At 36.3% G+C, this 24,198-nt stretch overlaps 1 protein-coding gene across 1 annotated transcript in view; it reads right to left on the minus strand.

Annotated features, from left to right (window-relative positions):
* The window catches only part of Mlip (muscular LMNA interacting protein), a 245,808-nt gene that overhangs the window by 53,663 nt on the left and 167,947 nt on the right, over positions 1–24,198 (minus strand). Inside the window, exons 8-9 of the mRNA XM_033763417.1 lie at positions 13,813–13,857; positions 7,356–7,400 (exon numbers count right to left, since the gene is read on the minus strand). Of these exons, the coding sequence (XP_033619308.1) occupies positions 7,356–7,400; positions 13,813–13,857 (90 nt within the window). The remainder of the gene's footprint in view (positions 1–7,355; positions 7,401–13,812; positions 13,858–24,198) is intronic.

Raw genomic sequence — 24,198 nt, forward strand, 5'->3', positions numbered from 1 at the left:
ATGAGTCTCAAAGTGCAGTTCAGAAAGTCTACAGAATAGCACACATGAAACAACAGGTGCTACTGCCAGCCCACTTCAGGCTCTTGTGGATTATTAGCTCACTCCCTTTCTGTCCTTCCCAATGACTTATTCATCAGTATCTAATATTTTGCAATCCACATTTTCTAAAGATTAAATTACAACACAGAGTGAACTGATGGCTCTGTACAAGAAGCTGTCTGCTAGGACCTGGTCACTCAGAATGAGGTGAAAAGACCAGCAGTGTGTTAAAAGGGTACCTGCTCGAAGGCGCAGAGTTCAATCCCCATACTAGATCTATTGAAATAGAATCTGCACTAGAACAAACCCTTAGGTAATTCACATACACATCCAGGCGTAAAAAGCATTAGACTAGAATTTATCCTATTAGAATATGCTATTCACTTAAAGGTAGATTTTTCTTGGTCTACCAACTCAGAGACCTCTATTTTATTTAGTCTTCTGTCTCCAGATGAAATGGGGGGCTTTAGAATGTCCTGCACAGATTTCTAATCTGCAGGGCACTTTTGCTGTTGGTCACCTGTTATCTTTGAACTTCAAGTAGAAGTTCTCTTGAAGAACTTCTTTAATTTTGGCAAATCTAATTTGCTAAGCCTGTGTCCAAATAAATAAAAAAGAAATTAGATTAGTCAAGTTAGAGGAGTCTATAAAAATGAGCTATTGTAAGATTGCCATTGTCCAATTCTGCAACAATTTAACTAACACAAAGAGGCTCTCTTTCATTTTTATTTGCTTTAAACTTTAGAAGAGGTACGTCTGTGACAGATAGGCGCAAGTGTCATTTGAACAATGTCAGGCAAAGCAATTCATAATTTTCGCTCTACCCCAAGGTTATTTCTTTTAAGAAGGACCTACTTTCATAGTGCAAAGGGCACAGAAAAAAAAACCAAGATTCTCCAAATGGAAACTATCAGTTCCTTGCGATGAATGTTCCAGGAACTGATTTACACTGGGCAGATGACATTTCTGAAGTGCCTCAAAGGCGACACGGGTGTTTTGGAGTTCTGAAGCGCACATCTATGAGATTCTCTCGGGAGATGTTTTGCCAGTTGAGACCAGGTCCACAGCAAAAACTACAGCATCTGCAGAGACAAGCATGGTCGAACTCGTGTCCGCCTCACCAGGCTCATAATCTGGCCTAGTAAAACCAAAGGCGAACCTCTGTGAGAGTCATGTCACTCAACTCTTAGGTGACATTGCTCAATTCCGGGTCATGTGGTGTCACCTGGATTCTCACAGCTCCCTGATGCCGCCCCTTCTCACTCAGAATGAAGTCCTGAACCCTTGCGATGCCTGGAAGGCAGCGTCCACCTGACACCACGTGAACTGATTTCCTTCTTCAACCGGTCTCCTGGACCCCGATCTCATCCCAGCACTGTCCCATCCATGCCCCACTTTCCCACTGTCTCTCCACACTGTGATGTGCTCCGCCCTGGGACTTTGTACTTGCTCTTCCCTGAGTCTGAAACTCACTTCTTCCTTCCAGGGCCTCCTTTCTGCATTTCTTCAAGTCTCTTCCCAGACGTCACCTTCTCAGACAGTCCCCGGCTCCCTGTACCTGCTCTGTTTTCTTTCATAGTATTTGCCACCCTCTGGCATTTGCACAGGAGTTTGTTGTCATGCTTTGTCCATGAGAATATAATCTCTGTGAGGTCAGAGTTCTGTTTCATTTACTCTCGTATCTCCAACATCTGAAACTGTCTGTCACCTTCCTGATTTCACTAGATTCTTGCAGAATGAAAAGAATCAGTGGGTGGACAAAAGCCTAGGAAGGTGGTTATAAAGAGATGAGGGAGCTGTAAGTGGTGCTGACGGCTTGGAGACTCCCACTATTTTTCCCAGATTCATCAACTTTTGGATTACAGTGTGGCTCAGGAAGAAACTTCACAAGATAGAAGATCCCCCTTGGCCTCCACAGAGACAAGAGGAGGAGAATGAAGTTATTGTCTTTGAAGCACATAGAAAGTTAAGCCAAGAACCACTTTTGTAGTGACTTGAAAGGATTTTATTCTTCTCCATTTAAGAGAGAAAAAAAGTGTTGTCCTCCCTGTTTGCTCATGATGATGAGCAATAAAACTCTTAGCTCAAGAAAGAAAGGATGCCATCTCTTTTGAGCAGTCAAGAGAGAGGTGGGTAAAACAGATCCCATTTGATTCTATAATTAATTCTTTTTGAGGGGGGTAACCAGGAACCAAACTCAGGAACTTGTGCTTGAGAGGCAGGAGGTGGAACCACTGAGCCAAATCTCCAACTCTCTGTAATTAGTCTTAAAGGAGAAAATGTCCAAGAAGTTCCCCCGAGGGCTGAGTAGCAGGCTTTAATGAGCCAAAGCACTGGTCTCAGCCTGCTACTCACTTATGCTTATTACATACACTGCTCCTACCGGCACTGTCAGAGGAGACTTTTTCTCATCCATGGGATTTATAATCATAATTCTATGACAGCGCATTGGTATTGCTTCAGGCCAGAGACCAAAGCGGTAGATTAACTGCCAACACTGACCTCATGAATCCCTTACCAAGTATTTTAAAATAACAGCTTCTTAGAGCAACACCTTTCTTAACTTCAACCGATGGACTCATGTCTTTTAATTTGCCTATGACTACTGGAGTAGCTCTAAGGAGATGTGATAAGGAAGCAAAAAATAAAGAAATAAAAGATAGTGTCTCAGTTTTCAAGACCTCATTGTTTCATCTCTCTTTTGAAAGATGTGTTTTAAAAAACATTGAGAAAATAACAAAACAGCACACCATGAATTTTTAAAGTCTTGCTAGAAATTCTATGCTGATGGACCCAGAGTTTGTGAAAGCACTGTGGTTGTTTCTGTCATGTCTCCATTCTCCAGGGTTTTTATTTTTAACTTTCTGAGGCTTATAGAAAGTCAAAGGCTTTCTACCTGACAAGACTGTAGGCAAAACCAATACTAAGTTACTTAACTGATTCACTAATTTGATTAATAAATATTTATTGGTTCTAATTGCTTTTTTAAATTAACAGCTTTATATACTTGAAGCAATTACTTAAGTTTCTCTTCACCTCAAATACTACAAACTTCAAGAAAACTATAGCCTAAGGCAAAATTCCAAAAATTGAAAAGAAAACAGACTTTTATTTTCTACTCAGTATCACAGGACTATTGACCTGGCATTACAAATACATGAAGTTTTTTCATCAGAATAATGAAAATAATTTCTACCATGCTAACTCACAAAGTGATTATAAGACTCTAAAGAGACAATATATATGAGAGAGCTTTATTAAGAAAAAATACATAAAGGAAATTTGAAAGGAAAACACACACACACACACACACACACACACGAGAGAGACATTATCTATTAATATGGAATGTTGACTATAAAAGAACCAGACTAGCAAAATATCTACTTGATGTGTTTTTCAAAAAAAGTTGTACAGTTACCACCATAATTATATAAACACAAATATGCATAGGACCTCTGTCATTAAAGCCATAGCTTACAGCCGAAGAAACATTTTGAAGGATGCACATAATACGGATTGAACAGATCGAAAGAGTCCAACGATTTGAGAAACAATAATAGCATGACTCAGACCTGAGGAGGTGTGCATGATAAATGCTGTAACACTTAAGTATGCTATGTCAAGGAAAAACTGGTCAAGGAAAAGCTGCCTTTGAGCGGGATGAAGACATCAGCTCCACACAAAGCCTTCCAGGGAGGCGTTTCTAAGCAGCAGACTTGAAGGGCCCTCTGGGGATGAGTCATGCAGGAAAGCGGGCACATCAGCTGGCACTCAGAAAAAGGAACAAAGTATCTGCAGGTTGCAGGGCTCTTCTTTACGTTGTTCCAGTAAGTCACATTTTGCTCTTACCTCTCTCTATTCAGTCCTGTGGCTTATTTTCTTAAATCAATTGTTTTCTCCTCTCTAGATTCAGTATTCCATCCTGATCAACAATGAACATTTTGTAATGGTATAAAATGTAAAAAGTGAAAGCCAAATGGTGTCTAAACCATGCACTCTGGTGCTAAGGAAGACCAGATCTGACCTATCTCATCAAACCTAACCTGTTTCCTTACTCAGAGGCAAGAACACTCACCAGCCCTTGTTAACACTGATGACAGCTGGGTTAGGGACACTGGGCGAAGATTAATCTAGAGCTGGGCTCTTCCCTTTCCTCTCTTTTTGAGCATGCTAGGGGAAGGTGTTAAGCATCCACCCTCTGACTGATCTGACCCTGTCTCGCTTTATTAAGTAATCATATTTTGCAGACTCCAACCTTGGGTTTCTAGGTGGGAAGTTCCTCTCCAGTTGTGAGCTACTGTATGGCAGCTGAATAGAACAGAAACTAAGATTGGTAAGTTAGTATAAGGGTTCACAAAATGTTTGCCCAAGCCTAATGCTAAACCCTTTGGTTTCCAGAGTAAATTAGAAATAAATATTTTTTTTTTTCAAGTGCTGGGACTCAAACCCAAGCCTTGTGCAAGCTAATCAAGCACTCTACCACTCATACCACTGACCTATACCCCAAGCCCACAATGAAAATATTCTAAGAATTAGAGTCATAGACCTCTTTCCTCCCAAATTTGAATTGGCACAGTTTTCAATTAAAACAAGCAAAAACAAGTGAACCAAGCTACAAATAAAAAAGCATGAAATGAGATACTGCAGTTTTAAAAAGTGAAATCAGTACAAGCTGAGATTCGTATTATTTGTTCTATTTTAGCAATTTGTCACATTAAAATATAATTAAAATAATACTTAACGTTTTTAACTGCTTATTTTACATAAAATATTAATGATGTATTTACATATAATTTAACTCATATGTTATGTATTCCTAAGTATTCTGTTTTATATACTGAACACTCATGCACAGTCACACAAATAGTCTCAGATGTATGGTATAATCAGAAGTACCTGTAATGTCACTACATGTATATGTTATAAATACAAATATATGTAAATATATGTGTAACATATTCTTTTCAATGCCATTCCTATTTATTCAAATTTAATTTAATCCTGAAAACGATTCATGATGGCAAATATTGGAAATTCATTCATAAAAATGAAAAAATACATAATCTCATGAATAATTTTGCTTAAAATAGATATAATACATCACTGAATTATGTCTACTTTGATTTATTCTATTTCCAGGAAGTATAAGTATAGGGTTAATGTCATAAAATAGAAATCAAAGTGACTGAATTGAATAATGATGTCAAGCCAAGAGGTGTTCACTTTTTGAGTGATAAACTTGCTTGATAGTAATCCCTTCTCAAACCTACCTACGTCTCAAAAGAATTCTGAGATTGAAATTTAATTTAAAACTTGGTTAAGAAATGTCTGAAATTCCTTAAAGAAAAGTTCTAAAGTAAATGTGAAGAAATTATCATTAAAGTCAATCAAAGCAATGTTTTATATTTTTCCCCTAGAGAGATCATACAGAGTTACTTTATGAGAGGCCAAAGGAAGAAAGGTTTGTTTTTTTTCAGCACATTCACAATGAATTCTATTTTCTGTCTCATTTTTTAAAATCCTGTAATTTGCAGGATTTGCTCCTGCATTTCATCAACTAACATTTAAAAATCTGTTTTGTATACGACATTGAATAAAATTTCACATGAAGATGTTCAATAGATTATTTTCATATATTACTCTCCATATGGGACCTTGTGCTTGTGAGGCAGGAGGCAGCACCACTGAACTAAATCTCCAGCCCTATATCACTATTTTAAAAATTGAAAGAGTTGTAGCAATATTTCCACATCAAAAGTGGGAAGTGTTCAACTTCATTATGTTGTGGCAGGGCTTGTTTCCATGGCAACTGCTTCATTCATCGTGTGGGTGACCAAGAAACACAATCCTGGAGGGTTTGGAATATACCTAATTGAATGTTCTCATTGTTCAGTCGGGAAATTGAGACCCAGACCCTCTGGCTCGTGATTCACTCAACTGTCAGCCTAGTCCTTAGGATCAGGGCAGGAAGTTTGAGCTGGTGTGTTTTCAAGACACTCTACTGTCCCTCACTGTTCCAGCAAACTGACACTACAGTGACACACACACACACACACACACACGCACACACATGCACACACACTCACACATGCAAGAGACACTCTATTCACACATACTTACACACTCACTGCATGGTATAAATATGAGTGTGCCCAAGTGTTTTGTTTGAAACAAGCGATTTTAAGAATCAAATGCTATTTTCATGATTTTCAGTATTATAAATAAAAAATACAGTTGTCTTTTTGACAGGACACCAAAACAATTGCTTTAATGAAGAAAAAGTGAGTATTGAACCATGACCTTTTTTCTCCATGTCTCAAAGTGCTTTACCAATACTTTTCATTCCTGACAGTATGTATTTTTCTAGAGTTTATAATATTTTAAATTATAAATTTTTGAAGATATATGTAAAGAAAACCTTTAGCCAGTAATATTCAGGAAACTTATTTCTTAGCTTACATTGGCAAATCCCCATAAAAATAAGAAATGGAAAACACTATAAGAAAAGGCAGTTCTCATATTTAATCTAAGTTTTATCTATAAATAGCACAGTGCAAAGTTTACTTACACTGTAAAGTTTATCTGTGTGTCCCACTACAGCTCCTGCTGAGCCTAGCAGTATATCTGGTTGGACTGAAATTTTCCAGACATGTAAAATACACAGCAAATTTCAAGGACTTGGGGCTCCTCTCAAAAGCAATGCAAAACTCAAAAAAACAAGTAAAACTCAATTTTATAGTGTATGTTGAAATGACAGCATTTATATAGCATCAACTAAAATATTTTGCTGAAATTAATGTTATTCTTTTCAATTTTCATGTGTCTGCTAGTAATGTATAAATTACACAGTGTCTTGCATTTATCATTAACATTCTATTTCTATACCCAGCACTGGTTAAGACCATTCATGTGCTAATTATCCTGTATAAGAATCTCATTTCTCCTTTTCACAAACCAGGAAACTACATATTCAGTTGTGACCTTTCCTTGAACTATTTTGGGATTGCTCTCATCAGGAAAAGAATTCTCTTACGTTCAATAACATTTTTCTTCTTATCCAACCCCAACCTCTTTGAATATTACCACTTGTATATGTTGCTAGTAAGTAAGGTCTCTGTATGGTTTTATGTATGCTTGTCAGCTGCAAAACAATCACCAGGCAGCTTTGCTAAAACATCAGTAATCTTTTGTTAGACAAGTGGATAATCTCATACGCAACAAATTTATTCTCTGTTCAACTTGTCTCGAGCAAAGTTGTCTGGTAAAATGAGAACTTTAGATGTGAGTCTGTGGCTTAGCAGAAAGATACATACCAGCTGACTCTCGGATGCTGTAGAGGATGGTAATGAGAGATTCGCCTGCAACGCAGAAACATGGTACATATTTAGTGACATTAATGACTTGGAAACATAATATATCTATATTTTCAAGAACTGGAGGTTATTTCATCATAAAGTGATACATGTCCATTGTAGAATTTTGCAAAGTATTAAGGGAAAGGACACACCAAGAAAGGATTTCTAGCAGTTTGGTACATTGCCTTTTAATATTTTCCCTTGCAATCATTTACCACCATCAGAATGAATACCAGGTTTTACATATTGCTTTTACTTCTCATCGTCTTCATAGAAGCATTCTCATGTGATATCCAGAATTCTTCAAGGTTACATACTTCAATTTTTGTATACTCCAAGTTACTGAAACTTAAAAATATTGCTGATATGTATATCTATCTACCACAAAATTTTAAATACAATTTTTCTTTAAAGTATCTTTACATAAAAAAGCATGACAAAGTTTCTATGTCTCAGGAATGGAAATGATTTGGTCATAATAGTGTTTACATTAAAGAGCAGATTAAAACTGCTCTCTTTTTTTTTTTTTTTTTTTTTTTTTTTTTTTTTGGGGTACTGGGGATTGAACTCCTGTCCTTGTGCTTGCAACACAGGCCACCGAACCGCTGAGCTAAATCCCCGGCCCTGCTCATTGGTTTTTATATTTCACATCTTTCATCAGAATTCAAATTTCTTCTTTTAGAATGTTTAATTTATATGGTAAGAGACCTACCCTGTGATAAATTTTCTAGTGTCAAATACAGCATTCTTCACTACAGTCACACTGCTGTACATCAGAGATCAAGAACTTTTTCAAAGTGCTTAACTGAAAATTGTGGCTTATTGATTAGTGCCTTTCCAGTTCCACTGTCCTGCAGTTTCCTTCTTACTAAAGTAAATACTGCTATAGCTTTTCTCAAATCCTACTGCCTTGGACTGCGTTTGAAATGTTTTATCTTGTCCTGACTCTTGAATAAGAATTGAAGTGGACACAGAATTCTAGGCTAATAGAATCTCAGACTTTTAAGACACTTCTCCTCACTCAAGCCTCTGCTGTTGCTGTGCCTTAAATGTCAAGGTTAACTCGGCGGGTGGTCTGTCTTCACACTGGGTTACTGTTCAGCATTTTTCTTCGTGACATTTTTAAATTTCACTATGCTGCAGCTGGGATGGTTACCAGAGGCCAGGGGAGGTGGGCAGAGGCGGAAAAAAAAGAAAAGGAGATGTTCATCAAAAATGCAAAGTTTCAGTTAGGCTGGAGGAAGAAGTCATGGTGACCTATTGAGCTGCATGCTGACAGGTATTAATTACTAAGAATATGTTATATGCTTCAAAATTACTCAAATGGATTTTTAATATTTGTATCACAAAAACTGGAGAAGTGATGGATATATTCATTAGTTTCACTGAATCTTTCTAAAACGTATGTATAGATCAAACATCACATTGTACCCTGTAAGTAGACCGAATTGTTAAATAGAAAATTTTAAACTGATAGAGCTGTGAAAACATAAACATCAAAATTTTTAACTTAAAAAAAAAAAAAACTTTTGTTAAAGATTTACCTTACATAGGAGCTAAAGGTTAAAGACCAAGAAAAGAAGTGAGGATTTAAAACTCACAGAAAAATAAATCACTACAAAGGACTATCACATGTGTCGAGCCAGCCTTGGAGAAACCATTTTCACTTCTCCAAGACTAAGTGCCAGAGGCATGCAGAGTACAACCCACAGGCCTCTGTCCTTGTCTAACATTGCATTTTCTGGTAACTCACTTGTGAAAAACTAAAATGACACTAAAAGGACAAGGCACAAAGGCTGGATGCCTCATACAGTCTCTTCTCTTCCTCCTCACTTAGCAGAACATGGATGATTACCTCCGATTCCCCCCCACCCCATTTCTTCACACACATGTACACTTCAGAAATATTTCTGAGCCACGAAAAAAAGTAATAAATGAGAATGATCGGTAGAGTGGAACTTCTCGCTTAAATTGTAGGCAACTCCCCTGCAACTCATCAAAGCTCGGTCTTATCCTCGGGAAGCAGATCCGTGGTGGCGTTTGCCTTAGGATCTCTTACCGAGTCGGGGTGCACCGCCTCTGAGTCACTGCAGCATAGCAACACCGCTCCGCATAGCAACACGGAGAATGTGCGGCCTGGCTAAATTAGAGACCATGACCTTTATTTTAATATCTGTATATGTAGTGGGAAAGGTTCTTAATAAAGTTTGACACATTTTTCAATATACTGTGATATTTTGGAAGCAATATACTTCATTGTAATGACATTTTCTGTCCCTCGAGTTCATCAAAATGAGATCTTACTTGTACGTTATCTAATATTCAACAAGCTTGACTCATTTTTTCTCTGGCACTTAAAAGTGATTCTTGAAATGTAGAGAATTTTGAAGTAAGGTATAATCAATAGAATGTGATTCCAATCAACCGTTTTTGATAAATTAGTAATAAGTCCAAAAACTTGCTCTACTTTATGATATTGTCCTTTATTTAAAAAGAATATATGGTTTTGAATTATATCAATGAAATAAATTTATAGTGGTAGTAGCTTACAAAAATAATAAATATTTACAAAGGTAAGTATAATGGAAAGAAAAAATAAATGGAAATTTTAACAGAAAATTAATTCATTTGCAAAGGGAGAAAGAAACTGCTTAAAAATGAGTGTCATGAGAAATAACTGCTCATATATTATCTGATAAATTATGAACTAATTTACATATAACCAAGAGATTTAAGATCTTGGAAATAGTAAAGCTTTATCATTTTAATGTTAATGTGGCCAGATATTAAATTATTCATTCCAAGACTAGACTACATTTTATCAGGCATTAAGATATAATTTAGACCAACAGTACAAATTCTAATGGATCAAATTACAGTAGCTATAAGTACATGCACACATCCGCTGCTAAAGAGGCCTTGACCGGAAGCAGGTCTGGGCTGGAATTTGCCTACTCTGAGACTTCTGAGACTTGTGTCCTCCCTCTACACAGTGCAGTTGTATAAAATAGCACCTCTCTCCTAGGTTTGGTGCAAGGTAATTATGATTTATTTGCAAGGTAAGGGTTCAAAACATTAGTTGCTATTATTCAATTAAGCATCTGTGTAAAGAGATAAAGTACATAGCATGACCCTTTCTCAGAAAAACAAACAAAAATAAAAAGGTGAAGTGAAATACTGAGGGTAATTAGTCTAACTCTGCAGGTGAGTGACGACCTAGTCCACATATTGTTACCCTAATTTCATCTCTCTTGCCTGTAAGAGAATCTCGATTAAATTACTTTAAAATGGCCTGCAATTTCAGTGAAGTGGGACTTGAAGAAGACCTTGCCTTTTATTACTCTGAATCCACTGTACTTTTACTGGCCCTGGATTACCCTAAAACACAGACTGTGAACTATCAATACATTCCACAGAGCATCAAAGAAACACTTTTCATTGATTTTCTTTTCTTTCTACCTTTTTTTCCTTCTTTCTTTCTTCGAGGCAGTCTGGGCAAAGGCCCAGAAAAAGGAATTAATCAACAATTTCTCAATTAATTAAACCATCCCATAAAAACTGAAAATCTTATGAATATGTTGATACATTGAGAATTAACATCTTTGTAAGTTTGTTTTACCATCAGTCAATTCTCTTGCTAAGCTCTTCTCTACTCCCATAAGTGTCTTGCTCATTTACTACTTGTTTACTGTCTCCTCTAGTGAAATGTATGCTTCAGACTAGAATCCTTGGCACCATGCTCTCTCCTCTCCTCCCAGTGACTCCTCAGTGACTGGTGTCTGGTAGATATTTGATAAATATGTGCTGAATTAGGAACAAAACTGAATAACTGAAAAATAGAGGTAGAGAATACTGACTGATCTGCTAGTAATGATCCATAGGTCACATGTAAAACTGTTTACGAACCTCACAATTTGAGGTAGGCGGTGCTAATTTGCTAAGGTGATCCTCAAGTGTGACTGGCTTGCTTTCTTCGCTTTAAGTTCAGTCTTCCCTTTGCTCAGCCTCCTCTGTGTTGCAGGAGCTGGAAAACTGCATGATCCATGCTTTTGGACCTAACCTTAAGGATCTCTACAAAGTTAGTGACACCCTGAGTCCCAGCAGGTACATACTCGAAAGATGCCTCCTTTCTCCAAAGTTGTGAAGAGAGTTGGTGAAATGCTAATACAATTATGTACATAGACCTTTCAGATTTGCTTTTAAGTTTTTCATGGCAGGAAGGAGAAAAATATTTGGAGAAATTAAGTGAAAATTCTTCAATTCATACTACAGGTGAAACATCATCCCATAGTTCAGCTAATATGAACCAGAATTTCTAAAAGAAAACTTTAAAATTGTCCTTTACTAAAAATAAAGACAGATGGTCTATATAAAATCAAAGCCTACAGCCTTTGAACTTCTACTCTAAAATTTAATTTTTTTCTTCTCAAAATAAATATATTGTTTTTCTCAAAAGAAATGTATCCGCTAGTATTTAGTATACATAACAAGTGAGTACTTCCAAGGATGAGCTATCTGGGTTGGCACCAAAAAACTGGCTTCTTCTCTTTCATCTTGCAATGATGCTGTGGTCTTCCAAAGACATGAGTAAATTTGAGGTGCCATAAACAACAGTCCCAATGTCAAGGAGTAAAAGAAAGTAAAAAAGCAAAACTTCTCACCCAAGAAGCAAAATTTAATTAAGGTCAAGAATATTATCTGAATCAGTTTATATTTGTTCTAGTCTATACTGCACTTCGACGATTCAGTTAACTTAGAATGACTCAAACACTCTCACAAAAGTTATGGGTGGAAAAGTTAGCCTATTTTTATTGTCTGATAACTGACTGAAAACAGAAAATAATCTGAAACTACCTCCAACTGTAGAGATCAAGGTACACCTCTAGAACTACTCCAGTTACCATCAAACTGAGAGCCCCCAGGGAAGAGGGGGCAGAGGCAATGGCCCTTCTGAACTTACTCAGAGTAATCAGAGTCACTCTGCTGAATGACAGCAATGGGTGAGAAAAGAAGGGTGAGACCAAACTATTCTAGCTGCTTTTCCTGAGTCTGGCCCTTGCATCGATAGGGTGTATCATGAAAAAGTACAAAACTTCCTTAAAGAACTTTCTTTTCTTGTACCCACTAAAGCATCAAGCAACTCAAACTGTGAAACTTCTGGATAGACTGGAAAAAACAGAAGGGAGGAGATGTGAACAAAAGCAAAAATGATGGAAAAGGGGGAAAGGAAGGAACTATTATTTATTGAGCAATTTCTGAGTGCCAGGACTGCATTAAGGGCTTTTCCGGCAGAGACTAGCACAGATCTTACATAAACCAACTAAGAAGATCAGCGTCACCATTTTACAGTTGAAAAACAAGGCACAGCAAGGTAAAATAAGTGATTTTCCCAGGATCACACAATTATCTAGAAGTAACACTGCAATTTAAACTTGGATCTAGCCCATGAAATGCCTCTACTCCTTTTAAGTATTACTCCAAAGGGGTTCCAATAATAATGAAAAATAACAGTGAAAGCTTCCAGGAAATGCTCTGAGCAGTGTTCCTGCCCACACCCTGTAAATATAATTTCCTGAATGTGATAAAATTTAGTAATTTTGCTGTGTCCATTATTTGCTTTAGGGAAATTCAAATGAAGGCAGAAATGTATAAATTGCAATGATAACATGGCCCAAAATGTATACTTAATAACTACTTACTCTTGATGACGATGATAAAAACTACATATCAGAAAAAAATAATGTGTAGTTTGAAAAGAATAACCTACTGATTTGTTTTAGACTGAAAACTCAACATCTGCTTAGGAAATGATCTTGTTTCTAGCACAGTGTGTTTGGTCACAGGCAGAGTGGGCCACGTGACAAAAATGCAATTGTTACGTGAGTAAAGAGTGGGGATGGTGTTGCAAGGTTGTGCATATGGCGGGGTGCACTTATGAGTATCTAAGACCCTCAGAGCCACATGCAGTGTGGGAATTCATAGCTACATCTCCAGTACCAATCTACTGTTCTGCTCCTAAATGGAAATCTGTTTATCCTAAGATTTAAATGCTGGGGGAAAACTGATCAGTCCATTAAATTGGCAATTTTATTACAAATGGAAAAATCTTAATGCTTCAAGTATACAAATTGACTATAAAAAGCAATAAGCCATTACAAAAATGAAAATGGCATCTAAGCTTTGATAGTTAGAACGACAGAAAGTAGATGTCAGAGTTCTGGTTTATTTAGCTGAACCAATCAAGTGAGACTTCACTTAAGAAGGAATTTATTTGATGTGAATTCCTGATGTTTTAACTTTGGTCCTTATATTGGCCCCTTTCCATTTATGAAGAAACAATTAATTCAATGACTGTATAATTGAGTCCACACAAGCATCCATAAAACAACAGTATTCATAATTATAAAAGACTTACGTATTTGGTTTCTCGACCAGCTGATCTTGGAAGAGTTGTAGAAGTCTGTATGAAAATAAAATTAATTATACTTCTAAATAATCAGTAAATAAGAAATTCAGCTTCTAAAATAAGTTCATTGTTTTCCTCTTTGAGATTTTTCTATCACTTCCTTATTTCTAAATAAAATCCTCTTTACCTTTCAAAATTATTTTATTAAACTGCGTTGCTTTAGTTTTCTTTTCGTGACTGTTATCTGTCAGCTTTCCAGTAATATCCCTTTAGGTACTAATGATGTCAGTACTTTCTCCACATTTCTACAATAAGTTTTGGCTCTTTCAAAATTCCCTGTAAAACCTTCTCTTTCAATTCTTTGAGTTGCTCGAAACCACATTCACTCTATTTCAGCCAACTACTTCCAAAACCATTCCTTCACCATGGAAGTCCTCAAACATTTTCTTCTCAGTGTCCCACTCACTCTTAACTCTCTTCCTCCGATCCATGTCTTTACTTCTCAAATACTCCTAACCTGCTTCACTGGACTTTCCAAATCAGTAACCCTACTGCTTTACTCTGGTTTTCTTAGGCTTTAGCTTACATATGTTTCATATTCTCATATTTAATACTTTCATTCCTTTATTTTGTATGTGTCTCTCTTCTCATGACAAGTTTACTTGCAAAACAACAAAAACAAAAACTCATGATGAGCCTTACCATGTTTTTCTCCCACACTTGTGCCTGAGAAGAAGAAAAACATGCCCTTTCTCTGGTGTGAAAAACTATAATAGTACACAAGATCCTAATGAGATAATTAACAATGTGAAATAGGAAGAAAAGGGCTAAAGGTGTAGAGAAAGTGGGAAAGGTAGGCAAAACAGAATAAGGGAAAAGAAAAAACTATGAAAAAATGGAAATAAAGGTTTGTAAATGGGGAGGGGGAGGGGGGTGAAGGGAGGGCAGGGACAAGGGGAAAATATGAGAACCAAGACCTGTCATGTAAAGGTACAAGATCCCAATAATGAATGTAACTGTACTGTATACCTAAAATGTACCAATAAACTCAATAAAAAGAAAAAAAAAAAAGAAAAGAAAAACATGCCGGAGAAACTCTCAAATATTCTAATTGATTTTGTTTTAAATCGATGATTTTCAGTACATTCAGTGGTGCATTCAGTACCACCTAGGCAGCTCCCAATTGTTTTCTCTCAAAGGTTCAAGGCTCTAAGATGAGATGGCTATTTGATTCATTCACCTATTTAACAAAGATGTATGGATATTTACTGTATGACACTCTTCTCCAGCCTTGCGAATTATTAGTAAGCAAAAGAGACAAAGACATTCTAGCCTTTTAGAGCTTATATTCTATCAGGAGCAAAACACAACAAAATAATAAAAAAGTAAATTATAAGTTAGATGGCAATAAATGCAATGAAAAATAGTAGAAATAATTTGAAGCTAGGGTAATATATTCTTCCAGAGGAAATTTTCTTTGCCTCTTCCAAACACCTTGTGCTTTTCTAGGCCACCCAGATGCTAAGGAAGCCAGGATGCTGGTTGATTAAATTGTAAATAGGTGCATGCATATCCATGTAGATAAGATGACATTTGAATACAGAGTTAAAAGAGGTGAGGAACTTGGCTCTATAATAAAGAGCACTCCAATAATAAGAAGCCAGAAGAACGCTTCTGTAGTGAACACCCACCCTTGAGAACAGTGGACAGGGAATTCAAAGGAATCCCCTTCCATGAGGGGTATTAAAATGTAGGGAAAAATATTGAAAAATATTCTATAAAAGACATGAGCTTAAAGAAGAGTGAATAATTACTGGATAAAATGAAGACAGGAATCTGGAGGGAGAAGCTAGTAATTGTGGCCCTGGAGATGTTCATAAACAGTGACAAGTTGCTTGGAAATTTGTTATCCTGTTTTGATATCTCAGAAATATAGGAAGATGAAAGCAAAAAACCACAGCAGGATGTGCCAAGAATATACTGAGCCTCAATAGTAGGAATGATCCAAAAGATTCCACATAGTTTTCAGCCTGACCTCAAGTTACTTGAAAATGACTGTCTAGAAAATATAATCACAAAGTCTTAAATGCAGACAATGCTTCTTTGCAAGGGCTCCCAGTATCTGGCAGAAGCAAAGAAAAGACTCACATAATGTCATCTGAGGTCTCAAATAACTACTATAAATGAATTTTCACATAGAATATCAAGCATACAATCAGATTGCAATGCAAAAAGAGATAAGACAGTGTGAATGAGAATAAGCAGAAATAATAAGCAACCACAGAAAAGACTGAGAGTCCAGAAATTTGTTTTCTCAGATCCAGACTAAAAAAATTTTAAAAAAGCATAAAACAAAACAAATCACACTCAGCCATGTTTTTTGGAAGATAAAAGTTAAGCTTTCAAATTTTTATAGGAGACTAGTAACTATAAAACATGATAAAATAATTTGAAAAAATAACTAAATAAATACGCTAGTTGGGTACATGCATCGTACAGCAAACAGGCTTCCGGGGCTGGGGTGGAGTGAGTTAAGGAGAGAGTCAGAGAACAGCGGATCATGGAAGTGTCTTCAGGCCTGATCTGTAGACCTCCCAGGACCTTGGGAGGACAGAGGCTTACAGTCTGAGAAACGTGTGCACACTCTGGCATCGAGGAGAGAAGGGTCGTATTCAGACTGATTCTTTAAGAGGATCTCTCCAGTACGTCCAGCATAGAGTACCACGAGGCCAGGACATAGAGATGAAGCTACCGTCCAGAAAAGCAGGGTGGGGTGCGGAAGTGCAGGAGGTATGGAATAATCGTTTCCTACATATATTTTGAAGCTACAGCAACAGGATTTCTAAAAGAAGAGATATGGGATGTGAGAGAAAGAGAAGAAGAAAGTTGTCTCAAAGATTCTGTGTTGAGCAAATGAAATATTGAAATTCTACCAAGAAAACAGGAAGTCAGCATATGGAATCATATTTGCCGGAGTAAATCGGGATTTCACCTTTACATGCATTGAGTTTGAGACATCCAGACAGAAATAAAGAATAGGTGACTGGGAGTCTGGCATTTAGCAGAGAATTCTGAATTAAAGATATACTTGGCTTTCAAAACATGGGTGAGAATACCAAAGGGATGAATTCAGAGAGAACTGAGACATCAAAGCCCGAATGCCTGAACATTCCAACATTAATCATTTTGGAAGAAGACAGTGAGGCAGCCACAGTGACTCGTAAGTGATAACGGAAAGTGAGAGCATCATGTTCCTGTTCTTCTGCCACAGCTCCTGCTCACTCTTGCCCCGAACCCTCCTCAGCAGTCACAGTCTGTATAAGCACTGGAAGACAAGAGAGCCCTGAGCAGAGGTGCAGGAAAACAGAGGTGAGGATCAGAGTTGCCACGCAGGGACGGAAGGCCCTGTGGCAAACGGTGACCCATGGAATGGCTCCATTCTGGGGAATGTTCTCCTCCTATTCTGCAAAGAGTAAACCTCACCAACATTGGCAAATCCTAGGTCCCAGGCTTAGTATCTGCCACTTCAGGTATGAGACATGCACACAGCCTAGTCAGCTGACATGCCTAGAGAATTGGAGTTTCATGGAAAAGTAATAAAGTAGCTTAAAAATGTAAAAAGAAAACAGCTGCTTAGCCATTCTGCCCCTAGATGTTTACACAAGAAAAATAAAAACATACACACATCCAAAATCGTATTCACAAATCTTTTAAGTATCTGTATCAGGATCAAATTAGAACTAGCCCCTGTCTTACAGGAACTCTTGAGTAGATAAATTAAAAATGGTACAATAAAAAGGGGTGATCTACTGATCTAGGCAACAGTATGATCAAGGGTCAAATGACTTATATATAGTATATACTCAAAACACTACTGACTATATGATTCTGTTGATATGCTATTCCTGAAAAGACAAAAATGTAGGGAGAAGAAAAAGTTGGTTCCCAAGAACTCAGAGTAATATACTCAGAGGGATATACCACAAAGGAGCACAAGGGAAATTTTTTGATTGAAGGAAGTGTTTTATATCTTGAAAATTATGGTCACACAATTGTATGTTTACTACAATATATAAATATAACTGTGCAGAAAGAGGATTAACTTTATATTGGTTAAACTGTGCTGCAATGAGCCTAACTCTAGGCTGGCTTCCTCATATACCCTATACCAAAAAGAAGAGCAAATCTGCAACCTGTTTTCCCCACCACCTGCTGCCTCACATACCACACGCAGAGAGAAGAGTGGCAAAACTAGAAACTCCTGTCAGCTCTGCACCTTGGTACTTCTCAACACAAGGAGACAGAGGCAGCAGCTTAAAAAATTAACCTGTATGAAAATCAGACCAACACCACAGGAAAGTTTCACTCCAGGACTGAAGTGTCACCCTCCTGCAGAGACCAGGTGGAAGACAGTCTTGGGAGACAGACTTGAAAAGGGTGAAGGCTAGACACAGATCTCCACAGATTCCCCTGAGAAGTTCAAGCTCAGGCCAGGAAGGTCACAGGGCCTGCATTCTCCACTTTGAGGCCAGGTTTGTGGGGTGTAACTTTCAGAGCGAATGGTTCTGAGGAGATGGCATTGAGTCCAGGATTCAGCTTCAGCTCTCACACCATTGCTTAAATCCACCAGATCCCAAGTTCTCATCTACTATATGTCAAAATCTGGGTTGCCTAAGCATCTATACAAAAATCACAAACCTCTGCTTTTGTTAAGGGTGTTTCATGAGTGGTTCTTAGGGTTTGCTGGTATACAGTTTTTATCTGATATGATTGTTGATACTGAATTTACTACTATGGCCAAGGTGAAACAGTTGTTGCTGTCAACTGGTTTTCTCTGGATGCCAATATTTGGATTTCCTAGGGGTCGTAAACAATACTGCAGCCATTCTCAAAGAACCAGGGTCTGGGCCAAAGAAGCTGCAACCTATATCTCCACCACAAAGCTATCCACTATAATCACCAGCAAACCCCATCACAGAAAACAAACAAACATGGAAACATGAGAAAATGGCAACAAAATTCAAAGATTCCCAACTCCCCCGAAGCTGATCCAAAGACCACATAGCAGAAATAGCTGAAAGGGTATCAGTGGAGATAAAAAAACAGCTCAATACAGTATTTGGGGAATTTAAAGATGTAACTAAACAGATAATGATCCTGATGAAAAAAAAGGATCAGCAAGTCTAGATAAGAAACTAATAAAAACCTAGGAGCTAAAGAAAAGAGATGCAAAACATAACAGCCACTATGTAAAACAAAGGGAGTCCTAAAAAAGTTTCAAACAGAAACCCAGGAGATTAAAAATACAACTGAAAGTATAGGCAGTGAAAGGGACCAGTGTGAGGACAGATTATCAAGTCTAGAAGACAGGACTGTGGATAGTGATCAATTACTGAGAGAAACATTAAAAAAAATGAATATGAAAAATAGCAGCTGCCAGTTTACTCAAAGAAGGCTAATGGAAGAGTAATTGGAATTAGTGAAATATCAGAAGACATCTCAAAAGGCATGAAAACCCTGTTTATAGCACTAATAGCAGAAAACTTTACAGATGTGGAAAAAGAACTTGCTATACACAAGAATGAAAGATACAGAATCCCAAATAGCTATGAAAAAAATACTATATGCCACACCATAATTAAAATACCAGAAATCCAACAAAAGAATAGAATTTTAAAAGCTGTTAGAGAAAAGCAACAAATCACATATAAAGGAAACCCCATTAGAATTACTGCAGACTTCTCAACACAAAAGTTAAAGGCAGGAGGAGCTTGGCATTGAAGTATTTTAAGCCCTAAGGGAAAACAACCTCCAAATCAGACTGATGTTGTGAAGTTATATTTCAAAACTGAAGGAGAAATAAGCTTTTTCCATGATAAATAGTATCTAAAGAAATTAATGACCACCAAACCAACACTGCAAAATATTCTGAAAGATATCCTACAAAGAGACAGTGAACCCAACAATGCCGAAATATCCAGTAAGATCGAGTCAGGCAGTGTTATCAGTTAAGTAGGATGAAAAGAAATACAACAACAGGAAAATAATACATATAGGAAAGTACAAACTCAATGTACAATTATTTGCAGATGCCATTACTGTGTACTTACGAAATCCAAAAAATTCTACCAAAAGACTCCTAGAATTAATAACCAAATGCAGCAACACTGCAAGATATAAAATAAACATTCAAAAATCAATAACATTCCTATATATTAAGAATGAACTCAGAGAAAACTAGGAAAATAGCATACATAATAGCAGTTAGAAAAATTAAATACTTAGGAATTAACCTAACCAAGGAAGTGAAAGACCTCTGCAATGACAATCACATCATTCTGAAAAAGGAAATCAAAGAGGGCTTTAGAAAATGGAAAGACAGCCCTTGTTTCTGGATAGGCAGAACCAATACTTAAAAAACAGCTATTCCCACACTGATATATAGATTTAATGCAATCCGAATCAAACTGGCAGTGTTTCCCACAGACAATCTAGAGAAAACAATCCTAAAAGTCATATGGGCCTAGAATACCAAAAGCTATCCTGGGTAACAAGAGCAAATGTGAAGGTATTAAAATCCCAGATTTGAACTTATACTACAAAGCTACTATGACTAAAACGGCATCACACTGGCACAAAAACAGACATATCAATGGAACAGAACAGAGGAAGTAAAAACAACCCCAGGCACATTCAGTTATTTGATCTTTGACAAAAGGGCCAAAAACATAAATTATAAGAAAGATCACCTGTTTAATATATTGGGCTGGGAAAATTGGATATCCACATACAGAAGACTGCATCTAGACCCACATATCTCACCATGTATTAAACTAAAATAAAAATGGATATAAAACCTAAATGTCAAAGTAAATTACACACTTAAATACATACTTACAAAGTAAACTGCTGGAAGATATAATAGGTAAAACTCTTGAAAACATAGGAATAGGCAAGGACTTTCTGAACAGAACCCCAATGGTACAAGAAATAACACTGTGAATCAACAAGTGGGATTATATTAATTTTTAAAACTTCTGCACATCAAATGAAACCACCAAAAGAGTGAAGAGACAATTAATAAAATGAGAAAAATTTTGCCAGCTATTCCTTGGACAGGAAACTAACATCTAGAAAATATAATAATAATTCAAAAAAATAGAGCCCCATAAATAAGAGACCCAATCAAAAATAGGCTACTGAAATGAATGTGCACTACTCAAAATAAAAAGTACAAATGGCCAATAAATGCATCAAAAAATGTTCAACACTGCTAGCTACTCAAGAAATTCAAATGAAAACTACACTGAGATATTATCTTACTCCAGAAAGAATGGCTATTGTCAAGAAATCAAAAATAACAAATGCTGGTGAGGTTGTAAGAGAAAAAGCAAATAAAATAACACAACCACTATGAAAATTAGTGTGGAGATTCCTCAAAAAAACTAAAGCTAAAAATTGCATTAGACCAAGCTATTCCCTTTCTAAGTGTCTTCCAAAAAGAATTAAAGTCATCATATTATATGGATACATGCATACTCGTACTCATAGCAGCACAATTTATAATAACAACCTTTTGAAAATGGTGCATATGTTCTATCAACAGATGAATGGATAAAGAAATGTGGCATTTATACATAATGGAGCACTGCTTTGCCATAAAGGAAAACCTGGGGCATTTGTAGGTAAGTGGATGTAACTTGAGAATATAATTTTGAGTGAAAAGATTGAGAAAAAGTATAAACATAAAAATTCAGACAAGATTCAAAAAAATTGTGTACATACAGAAAGTGAAAAGTTCAGAATGTTAAAGAATTTTATGAGATTTAAAATTGATAGGAAAATAGGTCAGGGTGTGGTAATGCCTACCTACCATCCCAGCTCTGAAAGCCATTAGCCCTGTGGCAGGCTTGTTTCAATGTTTGATACTCAGCTTGAATTCTATCCCATATTTATGCTAACCAACCTGTGGGTTGGTGTGCCTATCTTGTTGTCTTCCTTGTGCCTCACAGCCCTGGGTATATAGTAAATAAGTATGTCTGTTAATCAGTATTTGTTGAAGCCAAGGAAACAGTCAAGAGCATAAAGAACCTACACAATGGGGTAAATTATTTGCAAACTACACATCTGAAAACAGTACTAACCAGAAGGTATAAGAAACAACTCAACAGCAAAAACACAACTCAATCTTTTAAATGGACTAGTGTTTGTAATAAACATTTCTCAAAAGAAAACTTGCAAATGGTAAACAGATATGTGAAAATGCTTAGTATAACTCATCCTGGGGGAAATAAAAACCACAGTGACCACCTCACACCACAAGAGCTTTTACCAAGAAGATAAATAATGCACGTTAGCAAGGACGTGAAGGAGGAAACTTGCTCACTGTTGATGACACTACAAATTAGTATAGCTGTTATGGAAAGTACCATGGAGCTTCTTGGAAAAAGTTAGAAGAGTGCTACCATAGGATCCAACAACCCCACTGCTCTTTAACTCAAACCTTATCTTTTAGATTGTTAGAGAAGTACTAAATTATCAATTGTAACTGAATCGTTAGTGTTTCCATCTTATATGATAATTTGTGTGTCTTCTCTGATGAAGTATAATATCTTCATGTTGAATATTGATTACTGGATATTTGCCTATAATGTTCCAGTTGAAAATTAGGATTGCTCTTCTAATTATGGGCAATTCTGTATATTTAAAACCTACTTCAGACACATGTGTTATTTCTTTTTTTTTTTTTTTTCTTTAACCAAGGATCAAACTCAGGTCCTTGTGCTTGCGAGGCAGGTGGTGGAACTACTGAGCTAAATCTCTGGCACTCTTATTTTTTTAAAAGAATCTGAAAAAGTACCTATCCTGGTACCAAGATAAACAATGAAATAAATTCAGTCAGTTAAAGAATCCAGAAATAATACCTTAATGAAACACTCAGGCTGATGAATTCCCTATTTACAGCAGTTAGGATACTGAACTAACCTACATGTTCATCATTATATGAATGAGAAAAGAAAACATGGTAAATATACACTGCCCGGCGAAAAAACACAAAATTCTGTTATTTGGAACAATGTGCTGAAGTGCATTACATTACACGAAACTAGCTGAGCCCAGAAAGGCAGGAAATGATGATCTCTGTCCTAAGTGAAATCTAAAAATGTTAATCACAGCAGCTGGAAGCAGAAGGATGGGAGAGGAAACACAAAGGACAAGGTGGAGGAGGGGTACAGTGTGATCACTTGAGAAAAAACAGCTTCTGCTGTCCTATGGGTGCATATAACTAACGCTATTACATTACATATCTCAAAGCAGGAAGAAGAGAGGTTTATGAATGTGCTCATTATAAAGTAACGATAAAAGTTCAAAGTGATAGTCACACTAATTACTGAGTTGATCACTAATGCACATGGTATTGCAGCAGACAGTGCGCCTCATACATATGTACAAAAATTGTCAAAGAACAAAGCAAAAAATATAAAATTGCCTAAAATTTAGTAGCTTAAAATACTGCTTTTGTTAAGAACGTGACTGCTAAGTATTTGTTAAACAAAGCAATGATCTAAATTACTCACATATAGTTTCAACCTAATTCAAATTATATTTAATATAATACAGAGTTTTTACATGTTCAATAAACAAATCAGAAAATACATAATTTAAAATTGATATAGTTATTTTTGACACACCCTAATTGTCTAATAAAAGACTTAAAGCATATACAACAAAACATATTTCAAATACAAAAACTATATCTATTTGTGAGTCCTCTCTGCTAAAGTATAATTTTTAATACTAATGATTTCTTACCAAGTCTCTATTTTACCACTTATGGATATTTGCCTATAATGTTCCAGCTATAATTAGGATTGCTCTTCTATTTATAAGCAATTTTGTATATTTAAGACCTACTTCAGCCACACAATGTTTCATTTTTCTAAAAGGACCTGGAAAAATACTTATATTAATTTCAAGAAAGAAAATAAAATAAGGCTGACCCCAAAAGAAAAATAAAACAATTATTTTCAATACAGGAAGAATCACACGCTCTTTGAAATTTGAAAGTTATAATAAGTAATTGAGAAAATAGTAGAAATGTAAAATTTTATCCAAAAAAATGAACATGGCTACACTATATGAAGGAAACATTTACATATGTAGTTCCAACAAAAAAAATCTAGCAGTATTCTAATAATCTAAAATATAAGGGTTATGTCCATTTGAATTAAAGAACAATTAAATAAATTCAGTCAATTTAAAAAATCCAGAAATAATACTATGACAAAGGTATCAGACTAATGCTACTTTAGTCTACTTCATTTCTCACTTGGACAATTCTGAATTACAAATTACAATGGTAAGTTACATTAGTCTTTAAGCTACAGTTGAGAT

Source organism: Fukomys damarensis, unplaced genomic scaffold (genome assembly GCF_012274545.1).
Source record: "Fukomys damarensis isolate Sample0158 unplaced genomic scaffold, DMR_v1.0_HiC HiC_scaffold_14, whole genome shotgun sequence".
Taxonomy (NCBI): domain Eukaryota; kingdom Metazoa; phylum Chordata; class Mammalia; order Rodentia; family Bathyergidae; genus Fukomys; species Fukomys damarensis.